This window comes from Prorops nasuta, unplaced genomic scaffold (assembly GCF_024137725.1).
Source record: "Prorops nasuta isolate Cenicafe-Biocafe unplaced genomic scaffold, Cenicafe_Pnas_1.2 PNAS00003, whole genome shotgun sequence".
Taxonomy (NCBI): domain Eukaryota; kingdom Metazoa; phylum Arthropoda; class Insecta; order Hymenoptera; family Bethylidae; genus Prorops; species Prorops nasuta.
This window is the reverse complement of record NW_027116800.1, coordinates 11713666-11735126: the sequence shown is the minus strand read 5'-3', so window position 1 is coordinate 11735126 and position 21461 is coordinate 11713666. Positions and strand designations below refer to the sequence as shown.

At 41.2% G+C, this 21461-nt stretch overlaps 2 protein-coding genes across 6 annotated transcripts; both read left to right on the top strand.

Annotated features, from left to right (window-relative positions):
• Positions 1-226: 226 nt before the first annotated feature.
• On the top strand, positions 227-13330 carry LOC136786100 (phospholipid-transporting ATPase VD). The gene is made up of 13 exons (XM_066747600.1): positions 227-758; positions 3345-4007; positions 4092-4352; positions 7988-8263; positions 8362-8530; positions 8597-9390; positions 9522-9798; positions 9860-10292; positions 10363-11048; positions 11136-11387; positions 11473-11577; positions 11649-11836; positions 11913-13330. The coding sequence occupies exons 2-13, from the start codon at positions 3355-3357 to the stop codon at positions 12127-12129; spliced, it is 4311 nt and encodes a 1436-aa protein (XP_066603697.1). The 5' UTR covers positions 227-758; positions 3345-3354; the 3' UTR covers positions 12130-13330.
• Positions 13331-13517: 187 nt separating this feature from the next.
• Positions 13518-21388, top strand: LOC136786103 (bestrophin-4-like). Of its 5 annotated transcripts, none has more exons than XM_066747604.1 (9): positions 13518-13708; positions 16314-16587; positions 17899-18219; positions 18505-19066; positions 19139-19428; positions 19531-19566; positions 19646-19869; positions 19940-20201; positions 20267-21388. In XM_066747604.1, the coding sequence occupies exons 2-9, from the start codon at positions 16517-16519 to the stop codon at positions 20628-20630; spliced, it is 2130 nt and encodes a 709-aa protein (XP_066603701.1). In that variant the 5' UTR covers positions 13518-13708; positions 16314-16516; the 3' UTR covers positions 20631-21388. The 5 variants fall into 5 exon arrangements, with proteins under 5 accessions (XP_066603701.1, XP_066603705.1, XP_066603702.1 ...); XM_066747605.1 differs by lacking the exon at positions 13518-13708 and adding an exon at positions 13728-13972; XM_066747607.1 differs by lacking the exon at positions 13518-13708 and adding an exon at positions 14765-14956.
• The last annotated feature ends 73 nt before the right edge of the window (positions 21389-21461 follow it).

Sequence of the window (21461 nt, the reverse complement as noted above, 5' to 3'; positions counted from 1 at the left end):
TCAGTAACCGTTAAGAAAAAGAGATTTTATCTATTGTTAAAAAGAAACAACAAATGTATTATTGATGAATTAGAAAATCAATACTTGGTTTAAGTTTTAATGATTTTTAATAGGAATTTCTCTGAGGATAATAGTAGTAGCAACAGGGAGTTTGTTTGGTTGGTACGAGAATTTAGTTATGTATAGAGTTATACAGAGGCCGCTAGTTTTGCTGATGTCTGTCCGTCTGTCACGCAACACGCAAGAAATAGCTAGTCGGTCTTCGTCGGTTTGAGTCGGATGGTATAAAGGTATAATAGAATAGGCAGTAGCAGGCTAGACTAGACAGGCAGACAACAGTTACAGCGGGTCAGCAAATAAATTTCTGCTGATATGGTACAAATTGTCAGTAATACGTGTGCAGCGATAAGGTCATACGATCTACTCGTTTCGAGTTAACAGTACAGTTTCGAACGTGTATCGCCTGGCAGTGATTTTAGCGCCAGGATAATCCGATTATTTACGTGAAAAGTCCAAGTTTGCCGTAGAAAGATGTGCGGGAGTGCGATGAGCTCAAGAGAGATCTCTTGACAACAGGGGGCCTAGAGAACTATATCCAGGCGAGATCTCCCGCAAGAGGGGGATTTTCGAGCAAAACACCAGGCTCCGATGTCTCTTCGAAGGAGCTAAGAAGACGTTGGCGAAGGGTCCGAATCCCATCGTTGTTACAGGAAGCATAAACCAAGGCCACGTGGACCGCGTAGGGAGCCTGAAAAAATGTAAGCTTCCGAAATTGCTCTACGTTCAGTACCACTGACCGGTTAGTTGTTTGGATTGGACGGTTTGGCCTGTTTACAGAGAATCCTCTCGCGGCGCTCGCTACAACCTCGTTTCTAGCGAGCAACAGCGCAGCATCCTTATTTTTAGTTTTATAGAAAAGCTTGTTTATCCATCTCCGTGCAATCGACGGCGTAATTCTATCGAAATACTTTCCTCGTCTTAACGGGATATATTTCTCATGCTTGACACGTTTAGTTCTGGATCGTGGCAGAAAGATTGGAACGTTTTTTGAGAGAGACATTGAGCGAATCAAGGGATGCGATTGGAGAGGCATTGCACACACTAGAGCCGTCGCACAGCTGATCGCTTTCCTGGTCGGTACCGAAGGTCGATTTGCTTGATTGCATCCTTTCGAGTTTCCAGGCCGACGGCAATGAAACCGTTTACGTGTCAGTCAGATTTTTTGTCGATCTGGGAAGTGTTTTGTGCGTTAAAGGAACATCCAGCGAATGCTACCGAGGTGCATATGGGGCCACAAATCAGGCTAGATAATATGCGGGTAGTGCTCAAACCGTATTCATGATTATTTTGTTAAATAGCCGAGTGCTTGAGCAATTAAGGGAATCCAGGCCAGATATTATCAACACTCCAACGACTTCTGCCGAAGGAAATCGACGAAAAATCCTTGTCCGACATTGCGAAGATATTCAGAACAATATTTTCGGTAAACAGAAATTCGAGCCATTGGAATGAATGAATATTCAAGAATAAGCGCATATCTTTCGATTAATTCACTATTCTGACAAAGTACAGCTTATAAAGTTTGTCTCATGGAAGGAGCAGTCGTACACCGTTTAAACTGTTTATAGCAAGTATATCGATTGAAGCTTTCGTTTCACATGCCGTCAGTGCTGCTGCAAATTATTCATTTTTCACGAATAAACGCTGCGTTCTCGACCAGTCTCTTTTATTTGTCCATTTCATATTCGTCCAGCGTTAACCTTTATTTCTGATTTTTATCTAAATCGTTGATGGGAATGGCTGCTAAAGCTTCATCCGCCATTACGAAAAATCGATGTTATCCAGATATATCAACACATATGGCTCGCCTGGGAAAATGGTCTCCCATCAACGTCATCTTTGATTAATCAATAATAATATTTTTTATCCTCAACGCTTTCGGGATGCTTTACACTGATGCAACAGCCACTAGCCAGTGGAAAAATCACGTTGCTATCGCTAATGTGTTTACGCTGAAAGCTTCTTTTCTCTACTAACACAGGTTTGTGTAATCTTTTGTGACCTTTGACCTGAAAATCTTTTTTCGAGCTCAATGCATAATTGAATGATGCAGCGTATAGTTGGGGGGGGGGGGGGGCAAGAATGAAAGAATGAATCATTTTTCTGTTTAAACCTAGTAAAGCGAGTGTAATACTTTCTGATGGTAGGTACATCATCGTTTTGCAAGATAACAAAACAGCGTTGACAAGTCTTATAAAAATTGACGGCGATCCATTCGTTAGACTCGTTTAAAATAAATCTTGAAAAGTGAAAATGGGGGAGTATTTTTTCTCGTTCTCAGGGCGTTTACATCACGACCTTGAATTGTTCGCTCGTATACGAAAGCTAGAGATTTTCCAGCAGGCTGAAATCGATTGGAATCCTCGAGCGTGCACGCGAAAGTATAGGCACATCCAAGTCGTGTCATGTGTTCAAGCAGCAGCGATAATGCAATAAAAAAAATTGTGTCACGCATTTGACACGAGTAACCCTGGTAATGGCACCATTATATACCCCGCCAGCGAACAAATCGTAAACGAGCGTTTCCCGCCAGTTCTGCTAATTGTTTACTTAACAATTTTACCGTCATGCTGTATAGTCTGTCCCTATTAGGAAAATCAATCTCGCAATTTTTCCTATAAATTTTTTCGCGGATAATCTGCAGCCTGTACCATTCGGTCACCATCGATTGACTTCTCTTTAAGAAAGTTCAAGGTTATTTCCATGAAATCGTCAAAGTCGAGCACGATTCTTTCTTATGGAGATTGAATTTGTGAATGTATACTTGCTATACGTAATATATTCGACTGTGCATCCTCGAATACCCAACCAGAAATAAGTAAATATTGAACTCCTTCCAATGTGACTAATGGGGGTTAGAATTGGTCTGTTAGGTTTCGACACCGAGCGGCGCTACTATCGGTCAGGTTAAATTTCTACTTTGGCAAACAGTCGTAATCAAGAGAGGTGCGTCACCTGTCCTTCGGAAGTCGATAACCCACGCGAAACTGACATTCGTGCTTATCTGGCAGCGATAATGGAGATTTATTCAGTTTCGGGCATGTTTGCATGTCGCGCCGCATTATTAATGCTCATCTTTTCGAACAATGGTCGCCCTGAATTATTTAGCGCCATTTTAGCCTGACCATTATTTTGGCGCCAAAACATTAATGGAGGTTAATATTTGAAATCAATCGAACGGAAGTAGAGTATCGAGGATTCTTGGAAGCGCTTTGATAAGAGTTATCAGTTTAGTATGGAGGTTTTTTGTAAGCTAGAAATAGATAAATGTGGTTTTATTGCAGATGTGCCAGTATGTCGGAGAGCAGTGCTCAGGAAGCAGCGACCGACGGTACCGAGAGACAATCTTCCCTGTACGTGTTTCCGTCTTCGATGCGGCAGCAGCAACCGCTGCAACAGGGTGCAGGCTGCGTGGTCGTTGCGTCGAAGCCACAGGAGGAGGAAACGTCAGCTGTAAGACCCTGGAGACAGTTCTCAAGGACACACGCAAGATCCGCCAGCCATGGGGGTGTTTTGGCTGGTCCCACGGGAGGGGGCAGCACCACTTCCGGTTTGCCATCGACCAGACCATCCGCCTTGAAGAAGCCCGGCCACCAGAGGGCCTTCAGTCAAGGTCAGGTGGTCGAAGTTCAAGGTCAACCCGTGACGGGCCACAGCCGAGTCGGTTCCAGGACGGATTTCATCCTACCTCCTGGACACCGGGAGGAGCCAAGGCCCGTCACGGCAAAAACACCCTCCTTCCGAGGTCACTCAAGACAGGCCTCCAGGTCCGAATCGATTTATACGATCAGACGTAGCGCGGCGCCTCCTTGGTGGAGAAGGATCTGGTCCAGGTGTTTCGGGCCACTTCCGGATGAACCCAAACTTAGGACCATCGTCCCGAATCACCTGGTTCCTCCGAAGACTCCCAAGAAGCGACATCCCAACGGCGCTAGAATCGACAACAGGTATATAAAGCATATACGGTTAAAGCATGTACAGTGCGTAATAAGTTTCATCGCTAAACCTGCAAATTCCAACTTTCTCTTCAGGGTACGCACAACGAAATACACGCTTCTGAGCTTCCTACCTCGCAACCTCCTGGAACAATTTCACCGAGTGGCTAACTTGTACTTTATTTTTATCGTCCTGCTCAACTGGGTGCCAGCCATAAACGCATTTGGCAAGGAAGTGGCAATGATCCCGGTTGTATTTGTGCTCGGGGTCACGGCCTTGAAGGATTACTTTGAGGACAGACGGCGATTGGCCAGTGACAAGCGAGTCAACAACTCGACTTGTAGAGTATACGTCAGGTGAGGCTCCGACTCTCTCGTTGAAACTAATTGCTTCGTTATTGGACTGTTCTGCAATGGAGAGGAGAGAAGCTCCGGTGGATCTATTTCCTCGATTGACATCATTAGTTTTTACGCCCATGACCCTCTTCAACTGGCATAACTCACGCTTGTGTTGTACCACGTTCCACACGTACAGGCTCGTTACTTCCAACACATTAATTCTTCCTCGTTTTCCTCGCAATGCCCATTTTTGCCTCGTCAATTATCCAGATGTCCTTGCAGCTCACCGTAACAGTCTAATAAGCCACCGCGAATATCTTAATCGATCCCTTTCACTTTCAGGCCCTAAAGAGGTGTACGGAATAAATTCCTACATATAAATTGGTGCATCGATAGCTTAATTATAACGATGGTCGAGCCTGATGCTATCCAGGTAATTCATAATGCAGTTTAATCCGGAAGCCAGTCACGATCGATGCGTCGCGTTTTCAGAGCCAATATCGCAAGAGCCTTGGCCTTTCATTTCATCTTTCTCCTCTACACCATTGCTTCTGGGTTTTGTTCCTTCTTACCCTTTTCAAGGGCAATGCGTTGATTTGCTGGAACGTGCATAAGGGCATATCGGGGCTTGCACAAAACTTGCCAACTGATCGCTGTTAATATATCAGTGACACGTGCAAGATAACGCAAGATAAAATTGCTATCGATTACAGTGAGTCAACTTTTACATTAGATTCCTGCACGCCATGAGAGCCGATTAGCAGGTCGAGCCAGTGTTACGTTCATCAATTTCTATTCAACAATTGTGCTACGCTTCTTGATAAGGGAAAACATTTAAACGTAGCAGCCAATGGAAGACTCGCACCTGTGACCTGTGAAAAGGCGTGAGATTTATTTGTTTTCACAGTCGATGAAGATTGGCTAAAGAGCAATAAATCATGTTCTCGCATGAAGAGAGAAATGGAGCAAATGGTGCACGTGGATGTTTTTGGCAGTGGGTGTCTTGTGCATATTTATCCATGGCCAAATTTCGAGCATTTCACCTTTACTATCAAGATCTTCTGGAACGAAGAAGAAAGATAACACTCGAAGAATCAAGGAGTTACCCTTTTCTGTAATAATCACCATGGAAATGCGAATCAATTCGAAAGGTTTGCCCTCCTTTCATCATCGATTATTACGTAGGATTTATTGATTCGAATTGGCGAACTTCTTTCAAGAGACTCTACACTTGGGAATGACTGGATACGAAATTGGTATCGTGGAGCAAGTGGTGCAAGTGGCAATTTTTGACCGATTTCAATAAAGTTTGTCAAGCAAGATCCTTACGCTTGAACGATTTCCACGAGGAAAAAAAATAATGCCTGAGAAGCGAGGAATTATTCCTCTTGCTAATAATCACAACTGAAACGCGAATCACTTGGAACGGTCTGCCTTTCGTGACCGAGCATTACGTGAAATTCATTGATCCAGATACAGGAGCTTTTTTCGAGCCATGTGCCTCTAATTTACCTTATCGGCGTTGTGCAAGCGAAACTTTTCTATTTTTTTGCATACTCGATGCTAGCCTTGACACTGCCCACAATGAGCAACTCTAACAAGCCGCCTCGCTGCTATTCTATCAAGAGCCTCTCTCGATTGAACACACAGACACACACAGAAACACACTAAAGATTTCCTTTCTACACTACTAATTGGCTACCAAGTTAAAGTCATGCTTGTAAATTTGTCAGAGCGATAAAAAAATGTAAAGAGAGAGAAAACATTGGCTCTGCCTTACTGAGACAATCCTTAATTTTATACATGATCCTGTACAGTCGCTTTACGAATTGGCTATGCTAGGTGATGTCATTTATCGATTCTGCCTGTTACTTTTATTCACGGAGAAACGAATCGACTCCTCCGTTTAAACATTTGCGCTTCCATTGAGTGGAGAGCACCTAGCCACAGCGATTTCTCAGTCTGTAACACCTGTTACGTGTACCTCGGCGTAATAACTATTACGCGAATCGCGAGTTTCCCTTCTCCCAGTTCTTTTCCTTCTCTCATACGATAGCCACAAGAATAATATACATTACAATCTCCTTTTTTCATGCAAACGATACTTCCCATAGAGACCAGCCACTCGACTCTTTATCGCCTAAGTTTATTTATAGTTTAGTCACGTTTCATCTTAGTATCGTCCAATAGTTTTGCTCATAGATGTTTTCGGTAGTGTTTGCTTTTCGAGGACTCTGGTGCAAACGGCTGACCGTGACTTTAATGGAAAATAAATGAGTACATATGAGATCCAGTGAAGCCGACTGGATCGACTATTTATTTATGAGCAGCACAGTTACGTCTCACCCAAGGAAACATGCTAGGCCTTTACGGCAAAAAGATTTACTTGAGAATATATCAGGCAATTGTCAGAGGTTTATAGTTACTTCAAACGCAGCCGAGGGTAAAATATTACTGATCCCGATGAAACGTTGTCTTCCTTCTGATAAACGAAGTCTCTCGGTAACAAAAAGCTCAACATGCACTTGTGCTGGATTGATCATTCAAAACTTTCCATAGATTCCTTTGCTCATTCCGATGAAGCGTCATTCTCCTGATAAACGTATAAGCCTTCTTAAGAGCAAAAACTGCAACATGCAGTTCCTAAATTAATTATTCAAAGCTTTCCATAAGTTCCTTTGCTCATCCCAATGAAACGTTCTCTTCCCGATAAACGTATAAACCCTCTTAAGAGCAAAAACTGCAACATGCAGTTCCTAAATTAATTATTCAAAACTTTCCACAGATTCCTTTGCTCATCCCGATGAAACGTCATTCTTCTGATAAACGTATAAGCCTTCTTAAGAGTAAAAACTGCAACATGCAGTTCCTAAATTAATTATTCAAAGCTTTCCATAAGTTCCTTTGCTCATCCCAATGAAACGTTCTCTTCCCGATAAACGTATAAACCCTCTTAACATCAAAAACTGGAACATGTAGTTCCTAAATTAATTATTCAAAACTTTCCATAGTTTCCTTTGCTTATCCCGATGAAGCAGTATTCTTTTGATAAACGTATATACCCTCTTAAGAGCAAAAGCTGCAACATGGAGTTCCTAAAAATTAATTATTCAAAACTTTCCATAGGCTCTTTTTCGTCATTTCTGCCTCTTCAACAACAATGCTTTTTCATTCAACATTTTTGTACCATTCCCTATATATAAGCATGACGCTACTTTCATAGAGTGTCGGCCAAGTCACATTTTCCATTCTTTTGACATAATGATGGGGTGATATCATCGAGGAGCATAGAGTTTTTGAAAATGCCTTCAGTCATCTTTAATATATTCTGACGTCACTGGGCATGGGAGATCGGTATTATGCAAATGTAGCTCGATCTCGCGTTTCTTTCTCATATCATGGCTTTGCATGATCGTCTTACCTTGACGAGTGGTTAGCTTCGTTCGCGACGCACCCACAAATCACCTAACTGTAACGCACCGTTGCGGACAGTTGTTCGATCAACGATTTTATAGTCCTTCGTGTATATGGAAGATTAAAGGAATGAGGAAAACACGTGTTTTGAAATATCTTGAGATACTATTTTCCTCAGCATTTTTTTATGTTGTTGTCATGCAAAGAGCGATAAAACTGATAAAATTGTATTTTTGCAGTGAAAGAGATAGATACACGAAAGTGGCGTGGAAGGACGTAAAAGTTGGAGATTTGGTTCACCTGAGCAACAACGAATTAGTGCCGGCCGATGTACTACTGCTGCGTAGCAGCGATCCACATGGATTTGCCTGCCTGGATACTTGCAACTTGGATGGCGAAACAAATCTCAAGCAACGACAAGTTGTACGAGGTTTTCAAGACCTACAAGATACCTTTCTGCCAGCGAAATTTCGTTCTGTGGTGGAAGTGGATCAGCCCAGTACAAAAATTTATAGGTAATTGATCTTTGTTATTACTTGAATTTTGAGAACTAAGATAAGTGGAGAAATAATAGGGAGAAAGAGAGATATTTAATGGATTCTTTCCTTCGTAGATTTCATGGTGCCGTCGTTCATCCAAACGGAGGAAGAGTACCAGTATCGACGGAAAATTTGCTTTTAAGAGAATGCTTGTTGAAGAATACAGACTTTGTAGAGGGTATAGTAGTGTACGCAGGCCACGAGACAAAAGCTATGCTGAATAACGGAGGCCCTCGATACAAAGTAAGCAGTGTTCTTATCAAGCTAATAGAAACTAAAGGAAATCTTATAGCGTGCTTAATTTTGCAGCGCTCCAAATTAGAAAGCCAGATGAACGTGGATATAATATGGTGCGTTGTAATCCTGATAGTCCTATGTATAGTTGGTGCTGCAGGATGCAGATTCTGGCTATCAACTTTTTCAATGTCAACATATGTGCCATTTCTGCCGATTATGAACGATCCAACGTACGAAGGGATCCTGACTTTTTGGACGTTTGTCATTATTTTACAAGTGATGATCCCTTTGAGTCTTTACGTGACGATCGAGATGGCAAAGGTAGGCCAGGTGTACCATATTGGCCACGATAACGCGTTGTACGACATGGAAACTGGCCGGAGGGCAGAGTGCAGGGCTCTTAATATAACCGAGGAGCTGGGCCAGGTGCAATATGTGTTCTCCGACAAAACTGGAACATTGACGGAGAACAAAATGTTGTTCAGGAGGTGTACCGTCGGTGGCCAAGACTACGGCCACTCGGATGATAGTGAAAATCTATTGATTTGTCCAAGACTGAAGGAAGACCTGTTGATTGGAACGTTCAGACACAGGCTTCAGGAGTTTCTGTTACTACTCGCTATTTGCAATACCGTAGTGGTCAATTCTCAACCTCATTACGACTCTATGAACTCCAGTGGCGTCATCGAGGAGCCTAGAAAAAATGGTACTACCACATACGCAATGTCACATGCTAGCGTCAATACACCAGCTACGAGTCTACCTTCGCTGAGTGACTCCGTCGACGAATCAACTTCACCAATCTCATCAGTCAGCGGTATTGCGCCAATTGGCAATACACCAAGATCTAGAGTCAAACTAGTCAGGTAAACTTTCTCCCCTGCTACACACGTAAGGTTTCCTTTAACGTGCCCACTACCAGCTATTTGTAGCGTTAACTGTGTGTGTGTTTTATTTTTTATGAAACAAAATATTTAATTGCATTTTTCAATCGCAGGCCGAAGCTGTTAAACGTGACATCGATTCCTAGCTTGGGTATGGGCTTATTGGCAAAAATGTCGCCTAATTCTGCTCAGAAGAGCACTGTCAGTCCTGAGAATAGTAAAGTAGAAGAGATACCGATGATACCTGCGATTTATGAAGCGGAGAGTCCTGATGAGCTGGCATTGGTCAATGCTGCTAGAGCCTATGACGTAAAACTACTCAGGCGTACACCAAGAAGTGCTATTGTCTCTTTGCCTGACAAATCTACCGTGACCTTTGAAATTCTTCACGTAAGTGGCAAACATAACAAATTGGCATTTTTCATTTATTAAACGATAGCTCTGTCAACAGGTGCTGCCGTTCGATTCGAACAGGAAGTGCATGTCGATATTGGTTAGGCACCCTCAAAGTGGTGAAATCATCCTCTACAGCAAGGGTGCTGATTCCACTATTCTGGGATCCTTGACTAATACCGACGACGACCCTATGACAACTGCCAAAGTTCGTCAACAGCTGCACTCGTATGCTCGTCAAGGTTTACGGACCTTGGTGATGGCCCGTAGAACTTTGAGTGCTCAAGAATATGAAGCATGGAGACAGAGGCACGCCGAAGCCGAAGTAGCCACGGAAAATCGTGAGAGGAGAGTTCGCGACTCTTATGCTAGCCTGGAGTCCCAGCTGACTCTACTTGGGGCCACTGGCATTGAAGATAAACTTCAAACAGGTGTTCCCGAAGCCATTGCCAGTCTTGTCGATGCAGGAATTATTGTTTGGGTGCTTACAGGTACTGTAATTAGGCATTGTCTCGTGTTTTATTCTTGTACAATCAATTATAACGTGTGAAATTTATTTAGGAGATAAACCAGAGACAGCTGTTAACATAGCATATTCGGCTCGTCTATTTTCACCAGCTATGCAGTTGCTGCGACTTCAAGCTAGGTCAAAGTCAGTCGCGGAAGCGTTAATTCATGGCTACCTGGACGCGATTCACAGAGAAACCGCTTTGAGTGCTGGCGTTCAGTGTTCCATGGGAGAAGCTAACCGAGGCTTGCCTAATTTAATGAGGCATGAATCGACAGAAAGGGATGCTCACAGAATAGGAAGTCCATGGCCCCGTCAACGAGGACTGGTGGTCGATGGAAAAACATTAACAGTGATACTTGATCCCAGGTCAGGATTGATTGGACCATTTTTAGAGTTAACAAGAATGTGTTCGAGTGTACTAGCATGTCGTGCGACTCCTCTTCAGAAAGCTTACATAGTCAGAGTGGTGAAAGAAACTTTAAGAGTGAGAACTTTGGCGATTGGTGATGGTGCCAATGACGTTAGTATGATCCAAACTGCTGATGTTGGTGTTGGCATATCAGGAAGGGAAGGAACCCAAGCAGTCATGGCGTCAGATTTCGCTATTGCGAGGTTCTCTATGCTCAGCAGATTACTTCTCTTACATGGACACTGGTGCTACGACAGGCTTTCAAGAATGATTCTTTATTTTTTCTACAAAAATGCCACCTTTGTCTTTCTGGTTTTTTGGTTTCAGGTACAAGCTATTAATCAATTGATTAAAATATACTTTCTTGTCGATCGATGGAACTTTAAAATAATGTTTGATAAATTCTTTGTCCAGTTGTACTGTGGATTTTCCGGTGCAGTTATAATAGATCAAATTTATCTGATGCTGTACAATTTACTGTTCACCTCACTGCCTCCTCTTGCCCTTGGAATTTATGACAGAGTAGCTTCTCCGAGAACTTTATTATCGATGCCTGAATTGTATAGAAGAGGACGTTTAGGATTGGTATACAAGCCACATTCTTTTTGGATTACAATGGCAGATGCTCTTTATCAGAGCATTATCATTTTTTTCATTGCCGAAGCTGTTAGTACATTAAATATTTCATACATTTTAAAAGCTTCCTAATCAAAAATGAGATAAGGGATTAATTCATTATTATTGTCTTCAGGCTTATCACGATTCCGTTGTGGATATTTGGGAATTTGGAACGACAATTGCCACAGCTTGCATCGTCGTCATGCTGATCAATGTTGCAATAGAGACTAGATCATGGGTAAGTTAATATTTATATTTATCAATACTATTCCAGAGTAAATGTCACTAGTCAATGAATAATTTTTCCAGACAATAATTCACGTTGGTGCTATATTGGGATCATTCTGTATATTCTTCGGATTTTGTTTGTTTTACAATGCAGTTTGTCTGAATTGTATGGGGTTGCCTGGGTCTTTTTGGGTAATGGAAGTGGCCATAACAAGATACACTTACTGGCTGACCGTTGGACTAGCTGCTGTGGCGGCTGTATTACCAAGGTGGTTATTTGTGCTTCTTTACTTAAAGAATAATAACTTGTCAAAATTTTAACCAAATATTTCTTACGTTCATCAGGTTAACCTATAAGGCTGCCAAATCAACAATAGCACCGGATATAATTCAATATACAGCATTCGAGGCATCGTCGAGCATTCGTTCTCACGGGCAACGTATTTCTGGAGAAGGAGAGGCCAGTTTCATAGCCGATTGGTCTCGCACGACTCAGCATGCGACAATCAGGCCTAGAAACTATGCAAACAAAAACGACGCCTTAACAACCATAGTCGCGTGATATGTGTCCGAATGTCAGAAAGAAGACTGACAAAACTGCCACAGCGAAGATATAATATTTATGTGTACTATACGTTTTTGAGTCTCTTGCGAATCTGTATGATTTTTTATTTGTCTAATTAATGCGCTGCCAATACAAACTAGAAGAACAACCCATTGGTTACTTTCAGTTTTATTTTAACTCGTGTATATCCTCTGTAATATTAGCCACGACAGTTATTCTGGAAGATGAAGTAAATTTTAATGCTATTACTCAGTTAAGAAACAATCGTAAGAGTTAGCAACATTACATCTATGCAATCTCTTCATAGATGTCAGAATACAGTCTCGTTTAATTTAAGCAAGTGGCCTTAAATCCCAGAATGTAGTTCGTTGCATTTATTGGCTGTGACACCTAGGGACCAAGACTGCTAGTCGAGGCAGTAATGTTGGTGTTGCCTGTCACGAATAATCCTCTAATAATATAGAAACTCGTAGAGTTCGTGATATCGCAGAATTTATGGATTATTATAATTAAAAAACGAAAGAAATACTATTTTCAAACGATGATATTTGGATACTACCAGAGAAAAATAATTTCCACAAAAAATTGTTTGGAAATGATTTTTCCCTGTCTTCTAGAATTAGTAAGCGTGTTACAGAAATGATAATGATACACATTTCTGATATACCAGTACCTACTGACTTCTTTTCCGAAGTAGAAAGAAGGAACGGACGCTGTTGCGTCTTTACTAATTAAATGTAAAATACTTTGAAGCTGATACAAGTCTGTATTACAAATCGCACAAAAAAGAAGCTCGTACCTACCATTCATTATAAGTTTCGATTTTTCTTTTTATTCATTGATACGTAATAGACAAAAATGGTAGTGACGATTCTTCATGTGCCCTGGTAGCCTTTAAAGCTACCTCGTTTTTACAACGCGGTATTATATACCAGCTTTGTTACATTCGCCATTATCTTATTAATTACTATTGTAATTTCAACGAATGTTAGATATCTACTTAAAGGTTTAATTGATCAATGTATATTAAATGTTACCGATGCCACGTTGGTCGTGCCCTAATTAGTATTTTGATAACGGACGAATTACAGTTGTGTGAATATATTGTAAAATAATTGAAATATAATATAGAAATCTATGTTATAATTTAACAAATGTTTTTGTACAACCCTTTTGTACTGTCCTAAATGTAAGACAAATAAATACATAGTATTATAAAGTATTAAAGCCATCTACATTTTAATGAGTTTATATGTGGATAAGAAATGTTCCAAGATTTGTTATGAATGAGAGTCACTGTTTGATGCGGAAACGCGGTTGGTACTTGGTGGGGGGAAAACTGAGGTTTGGTTACTTTGGTTGTGTGCCGGGCTAGCAGTGCTGGCACGATACATCCGACTCCGACTCCAATCGACGTCCGTTAGGCTGGCTATAGCTGCTGGTTCAAGCTCAGCTCAAGCCAGCCAGCCAGCCAGTCCCGAGTCTGCTCTCTCTGAATTGAATCAGTATCGTTCGGTACTCGAAGAGTTATTGCTCGGGCTGCCGTCAATCATCGCACGTGGAAAATTCAAAAAACGTGAGCTATTTATTAGCAACATTACAGTCTACTTTTCAGTAGAGCCTGTAAATATTACTCTTTCGTTCAAAATTTTGCACAATCCTTGCCACATATGGATTTCTCACCTAGCAGCAGTTATTTGTGAACTCATAAATCGACAAAATTATTTTACGCACTTAATTTTTTGTTAATATATCATTTGTCAATGTGAAGATTGTTTTGGAGAAATTCTAGAAAGTGAAGAAGCTGGAATGTTTTTATGAGAGAACGTTTTAAGTTTTGGTGAGAGTGTTTTTGATTTGACGCATCTTATGCTTTATTTTCCTTTGTCAGGATAGAATGCCCCTTTCTCTAGAGTTGGTAGGATCCTTAGCTTGAGTGAGAGCTCCACTCTTTTCACCTCCCTGTAGTTATAGGACCCTCATAAACAAGATTTCTTCCTGGAAGCTTAGTCATGTAGCAGAATAATCTCAGTTTTAGGCAACACTGAAATATGTTCTCTTCTTCCTGTAATTTTTTCAACAATTAGGAAGAAAAGTATAAGTATCACTCTTATTGAATCTTCCTAAGAAAAAATCTGTCCTTCTCATGACTGACACTTGACGTCCTCTGGAATGAGAAGGAAAATATTTGCCATGAAGGAAGTACATATCTCATTCGTTTGCTCTGTTAGCGAATACGTGTTTTTTGAGAATGCAAAGGCCACTTGGAAATCCCATGAGTTGTCGCAGTGACGTTATGACGTATGATCGTTTTATCGATCTACTATACTTTATATTTCGATTAAGACTCTGACAGAAAATATTGTTCAAACAAATCATAAAACTAAAAATATACAATCATTATTTCGACAGTGCAATAACTGGTGGAAATCGTGCAATTTTAATTCATAAGTGACACGAGCATGAGGCTCAAACTTTTACATAAAATATTCCTAGGGACTATTTTCACGGATATTTCGCTATAGTTAATAGGTCGTTGAGTCGGTTGGGGTATGTACTACCCTGGTCCATTCTCATCAGCTGATTGATAACAGTATCAACAGGGTATTCCCAATTGCACCAATAAATCAACGAAAAGTAGATATTTCGCACGGTTCACGAACTACTGGAAAATAATGTCTTATCGAGCATTGATGAAACCAGGCGGATCATGTGACTAGAATGTTTAGATAACGATTCGCTAGTGCCTGAGAAACGAGGATACTGGAACAGTCGGCTTACTAATAATTTACTCGCTGGCCGCTAGTTTTCCACATATTGCATTGTAAGGTTACACTCACTCAAAGCACTTAAACCAACATATTAATTCATCCGGCTCCACCGTTTGTTTAGCCAAGTAGTTAATTCGTATGTCGATCGATTTGACGAATGGGATTAATTTTTGGAGAAGGCATTAATCCTATTGGAGTTACTTATCACTGTGATTAATGCTCTAGAGAGTTAGTAAAGAAAGGTTAAGTTTATGGCATGAGGAGGATAATTGATATTCAGCGGAGTTGACGATGTCGCGATTCAATTAGCATAGAGTGCGCTTGCTTTGCGGTATTTACGAGCTCCTCTCTCTCTCTCACACACACATACACAAGCACGCACACTACTCACTCATTCCCTACTTGTTGTCAACGCCATTATGTAAGTCCAAGATATATTTGAAAACATCTGTTCAAGCCTATCCTTCATCGAGTTCCAACAGTTTTTTAACTTACAGTTCCGCCTGTCGAACCTCCAATGATTAAATGAGATTTGCACCTAGGCAATAAAGTTAAAGAGACAAAGGACGGATTGATGATGCCTCTTGGCCCGAGACGCTTGCTAGCAATTAATGTCAGACAGTTTGGGATCGAAAAACTATTTCTGGCACGCGGCAGCGTTACTGCCAGACGTTATAAAGGATTCATGACGTTGCATTAGCGACAAAAAAGCAGATAAATATTTGAGTCGAGAGACCTGAGAGTTCAGTGATAAAGTCGCGAGAGTGTCGAGTTGTTGAACCGAACGCGATTGATATTCGTTAGGAGCTCATTGACCAGGAGAGCTTGTCGCTTTTACTGCAAATAAATGACAATGCACGACTTCTGACTCATCGTCCCTCTACGAGCCATAAAATACTCGAATTCTTATCATCCAGCACAACTTCACTCTAGCCGTCCACCGTCGTACAAGGAATACGATAATTTTACTGCAGGACGTGCTAGGCATATAACGTTCGTAATAATAAGAAATCAAGCAATGAAATATGAACGCAAAATATTCAACGAGCTATACTAATCGTTTACTTGGAAAACCGTAGCGTACGCTTAAGAGAAGCTCAAGGCGAATCGTTGGATGCTTATGTAACGACAAAAGCCGGTAGAATCACGGTCTTTGCAAGCACGATGCTCGTTTTACACTTATGTACTGTTTCAACGACCCCGGTGAAGATACAACCTTATTAGCTTCTAATTCGAACAAAACAATTTTCCAATTACTGTACGAGCAGTGAAATTCGATTAGTCGTTCCTCGAGATGTATATACAACTTTACCCCCCTCCCCTTTTTTTTACTCTTACACGGTTTACAGTGATTTTACGAGCAATATGCTAATTACGTACGTTGAGTAATAATGTTTTGTTGATTTACAGGAGTACTCGAAGAAAGTATGGAGTGGTAGCGTTTGCCAAAAAATTAGCATGTGTGCGTTTTTGGCACTGTGGACCAAAGGAGAATTCGCCAAGTTGCATAGCGGCGAGTCCCTCAAGGAGGATGCTGAAGAAGCGAGGATAACGAGATGCAGCGCTGATTGGCACTGCTGACCTTGGATCCGGGTTATCAGCATGAACGCAACATGACCGTCACATACACAGCTGAAGTTGCCTCTTGCCGTGGCCTTGGCTGTTTCTTGAAGCTCCTGCTAAGGTGACAAGACGAGTTCTTCATGGGACAGCATTGCGCAATCCATCAGCTTTCATTCCGCTTTTATCTATAAGTCTCGTTAATTCTCATTCATTATCAAAATGCGCAAAGATACTTAAATTTGCAACTACCTTATGGATGCTTGTTTTTTTTTTGTAAATAATTGCGGTTGCTTTGTTAAAAATGTCTTGTCATTTGTTCTAAAGAAATAGCATCTTAACAATGGTGTAATGTAATTTTATATGCGAAGAGTGGAAATTCCAAACGTTTTTTCCAAGTACCAATTTCACAAATTTGCAATTTTTTTCTTAAAAAGATTTTATTCGCTATGGCCAATAGCTTTGTAAACGTTCTAAGTGCTAAACTTATTTATAGCTTGGTTGTGGCATTCCTAATGGATACAGTACAGTTTTTTTAGTTATCATTCGAATTGCACAGTTTTATTGTTTCCCTCAGAAAGGTGGCCAAAAGGATACACAAAGCTTTGAATTTCCTTTCTTTATGTATACTTACTGTTAAAGCACTATAGTGTATAGGTATTCATTAGACATGCGAGTCTTGCAAAGGATAGTTTAAGAAATTAAACTGTAAGTCCCTTAAGAAGGAAGCTAAGGAAGAGAGGATATGCAAGTACACCGTTGATTAACTATGATGATCTTGAATACTGCTCCTTGCAGCTCCTACTGAGGTGACGACGAGTCCTTTCTTGAAAATGCAATTTTCATTTCGCTTTTCTTCACAAGATAAGATGATTGTCCACTGCATGGAAATCTTTCTCAGTATTGGCCTCGAGACACGATTCATTAATTATACGCGCATCTATCGCTAATAAATTGTTGGACATCCGAGCCTTGTACCACATTCGTCGTTATTAACGCTAATTACCACGTCACGCGACAATAACCTCAGAAGCTCTGAAAATAACTCCGGGCTATCGATTGGTCTAAGAAAAATGTCAGAGAACAAAAAATAATTTGCGAGCTATTTCGTACAAGCTGTTTTTTCATCAAATTTGGAATTGCGTTATCTCGTTCCGGCGTGACGCAATCAACCGTTTTGTGTCCATTATCAAGAATCTCATTGTACTCATTGCGCGATTCAGTCCCATGCAGGGGCGCTTGTATAGATAACACTTTTCCAGCAAGCCCTTATCTATTACAGGACACACAATTGTTGAGTGCATCGACAGACTTTGCAAATAAGATAAAATTCACTTGGGAAACGAGTGACAAATTTCGTCACTCGTTTAACGTGAAAAAAGAAAATGCGTTTATTGGAAAGATTAAGGATATAATTGTTTGTGAATCTTTCTAGATGGCGAGCGAGCATTTACAAGCTGGTGTGGATAGATTTGGCCCTATTCCTGTTTATTTATTATTCCTTATCGGGGATATACCGATTGTTACTGGATGCAGAACAGAAGAAAATTTTTGAATCCGTCGTGGCTTACTGCAACGATTACAGCGACCTGATTCCATTATCTTTCGTGCTTGGGTTTTACGTGAGCATCGTTATGACCAGATGGTGGAACCAGTACATAGCGATACCTTGGCCAGATCCAATAGCAGTTTTCGTTTCTGCCACTATTCATGGCAACGACGAGAGGGGTCGACTCATGAGAAGGACCATCGTCAGGTATAAAAACAGCCACAAATATTCCTGAAAATATCTTCTGAATACTGCACAGACCAGACATTGAGGATTCTTTATGATAATATAGACGAAATTCCTTTACTACCCCCATGTGGACACTGATAGAAAATCGAAAAATCCTCAAGGATTAAATTGTACAGTTATTCTTCATTAAATTGTATTCAGAGCTATTCATCATAGATTTTTTGGAATGTTTATGGCTGGCATAATAATTAATCTAAGAGAAGACTTCTTCATTTCTTCCAATTAACTCCAATTCTCTTTCAGATACGTTTGCGTGTGTCTGACTCTGGTGCTTTCCAACGTTTCTCCAAAAGTGAAGAAGAGATTCCCGACCTTGGAGCACTTTGTGGACGCGGGCTTGTTACTGGAGAACGAGCTAGCGATATTTCAGAGTTTGAACGCAAAGTTTCCAAAGCCCAGTAAGCACTGGCTGCCTATAGTCTGGGCATCGAGCATTGTTACGAGGGCAAGGAAGGAGGGAAGGATCCGAGATGATTTTGCTGTGAAAACATTGATAGACGAATTGAATAAATTCAGAGGATTGTGCGGTACTCTGATTCACTACGACACCATAAGTGTTCCTCTGGTGTACACTCAAGTGGTCACACTGGCAGTTTATACTTATTTCTTAACTAGCGTCATGGGTAGACAATGGGTCGAAAATAACACGACTCACGCCAATATAGATCTCTACTTCCCCGTGTTCACCACCCTGCAATTCTTTTTCTACATGGGCTGGCTCAAAGTCGCCGAGACTCTGATCAATCCTTTCGGAGACGACGACGATGACTTCGAGGTCAATTGGATCATCGATAGGAACCTACAAGTACGCAAGTTTTTCTTTTATTATTGCATCTTCACTATGAAAATTTCATCTTCTCCTTTGTGCACACGACAGGTGAGCTATCTTATAGTGGACGAGATGCACCACGAACACCCTGAGCTCATACGGGATCAATACTGGGACGAAATATTCCCCACGGAGCTTCCGTACACAGCTGCATCACAGCCTTTCAGAGAGGAGCATCCTCAACCATCCACGGCTGGAATACAATTGTCCGCTGCCCAGCAGCTTCCATCGTCCGTCCGGATAGACGAAATGGCTCCGGAGTATCAGTCGAAATTTAGGTCGGACATAGCCGACGATGCCGTGTCAGGAATCCATTTCTCCACGGGGAAAATGTCCAGGTAGGAGTTGTAGGGTCTAGGATCATTCTCGGGTGTACTAATTTCTTCGCACCTTATTATCTCACGCACATTCATCCTCATCTGCTTTTTATGCTTCGCTAGGAGTGCTACAGCTGTTAATACCAATAAACTGATCAGGTACTTTGCTCCCATGCTTTTCATCATTTAATCTGATTAGACAGTGAGAACTTGACGCTAATAACGTTTCTGTGTGTAGGAGTGCGAGCAGAGTTAGCAACAGGGATAGAACATTGAGCGGTGGTTCTACACCGAGCAATTTAGGTGGATCCTTGACGAGGGTGAATAGCGTTACTAGCGTATTAAAGCGACTCTTCAGTAAAGAAGACAGACCCGATGGCGCCTCATCGTCCAGTGGGACAAAGACACCAGCGAGATTAGCCAATTCTAGTTCTGCTGCCTCTCTCGCTAACAGATTCCCTGGTAAGCAGCAGCGGCTCATCAATGATACTTCTGTGTCATGGCAGATTTGTTTATCAAACGTTTGTTGAAGGTGGAGGAGGTTCCATGAGGATAGGAGTGATCGAGGAGGTCGACGAACAAATGACGATGACCTCGGTACGTGCGGAGAATAGACCCCACGTTCAAAGTATTTTCCCCCAAGGTCCGCCGCCTCCAAGTGCCCCTGTCGATGTTCCTAGAAGTCATAGAAATGGACAAGTATTCTCTGCTAGTGCTCCTGTGTCTGCCCATCGCAATGTGGATCCTGAGAGCACAGGAAATGGACAAGAAAGAAGATTTTCTACTACTGCGAGGTCAGAGTTCAATAATCGTAGTTTTCATTGCTTCAACATAATTTCACGATAATTCTCAATTGCAGACAAAGATCGACACAGTCTGCCCGTTCCAGTATTGCTTACGATCCTGTGACAAGTTACATGGGAACTTCGGCCGACGATTTGGGCAGTCCTGAGAACTCAACGAATGGAAGCAACAGCTCATCAGACGATGAATTTACGAAATTGAAATTAGAACGCGAAAAGGAAAGGAGGGACAGAGCGATGAGAATATTGGGACGTAGTGGAACGGCAAGTGGGGAGAATTTACCCTCTGCTGTGACTGGAGAACCGTCCACATCATTGGATAGAGAAACTATGCTTCTCGCGGAGCTGGCGGATGCTTCAAGGCGCTCCTTGCAGCCTTCGAAAAATCAAGAGCAATCTCAAAAAGCTGATATTCCTTGACCGGAAATTTAGCAGCATAAAAATTCCACCCCGAGGACTACGAAATTGTTACTCATTCATAAAAGACATTCCGCTATAATTAGTGAATTTTATTCTCGAGTAGATGAGCTAGAAGCATTAGGAGGAGTTTAAGGTTTTCTAGATAGTAGTTGTTACATTTATACGACGTTTTGTCGTTTAATCGTTGTAACTGCCCATCCTTATCTGCTTGTATTATTATGCCTCTGAAATTATTGTTTATTTTAGTCAATGAAGTGCTCCAAAGCATCGCAAAAGTGCCTGAATCGTGCCTATGTGGTTTTTTGCATAACATTTATTAATTGATGGAATCGCACGCGTACACATTCCTCGCATAAATATCAATAAGTATTTTTTTATATTGTCAATTTATACGATGAGAGTAACTGGCCTAAGATATGAATTTCTTTTAAGTGTCGTACAAAGCTTCGAATACAATAAGGGGAAAAGTTATTCTAATCATTATCGAAATTCTCGCACAAGGTAAATTGGAAAATGAAAGATAGAGGAAATTGAATGATGGGTGGTACATGTTATAAAGTATTTGTACATATTTATTTTGTACATATATACTTGCTTTTCTTGTAAATATACAGTATAGATAGAATTGGAGAAGTCAATCATGCACTGCGAATCGATGTCGATTAGTAAATTGATCGTTTGATGGTATTACGGTCGAGGAACGGATTGTTATGGTGCTATATTTTTGTAGTAATAAATTCTGCTGATAATACACAGTACCCTCTGAAAACCTGTTTACTTTCCTTTGTTTGTTTATTAATCTTGCAGACACAGTGACGATACTCGTTGGAT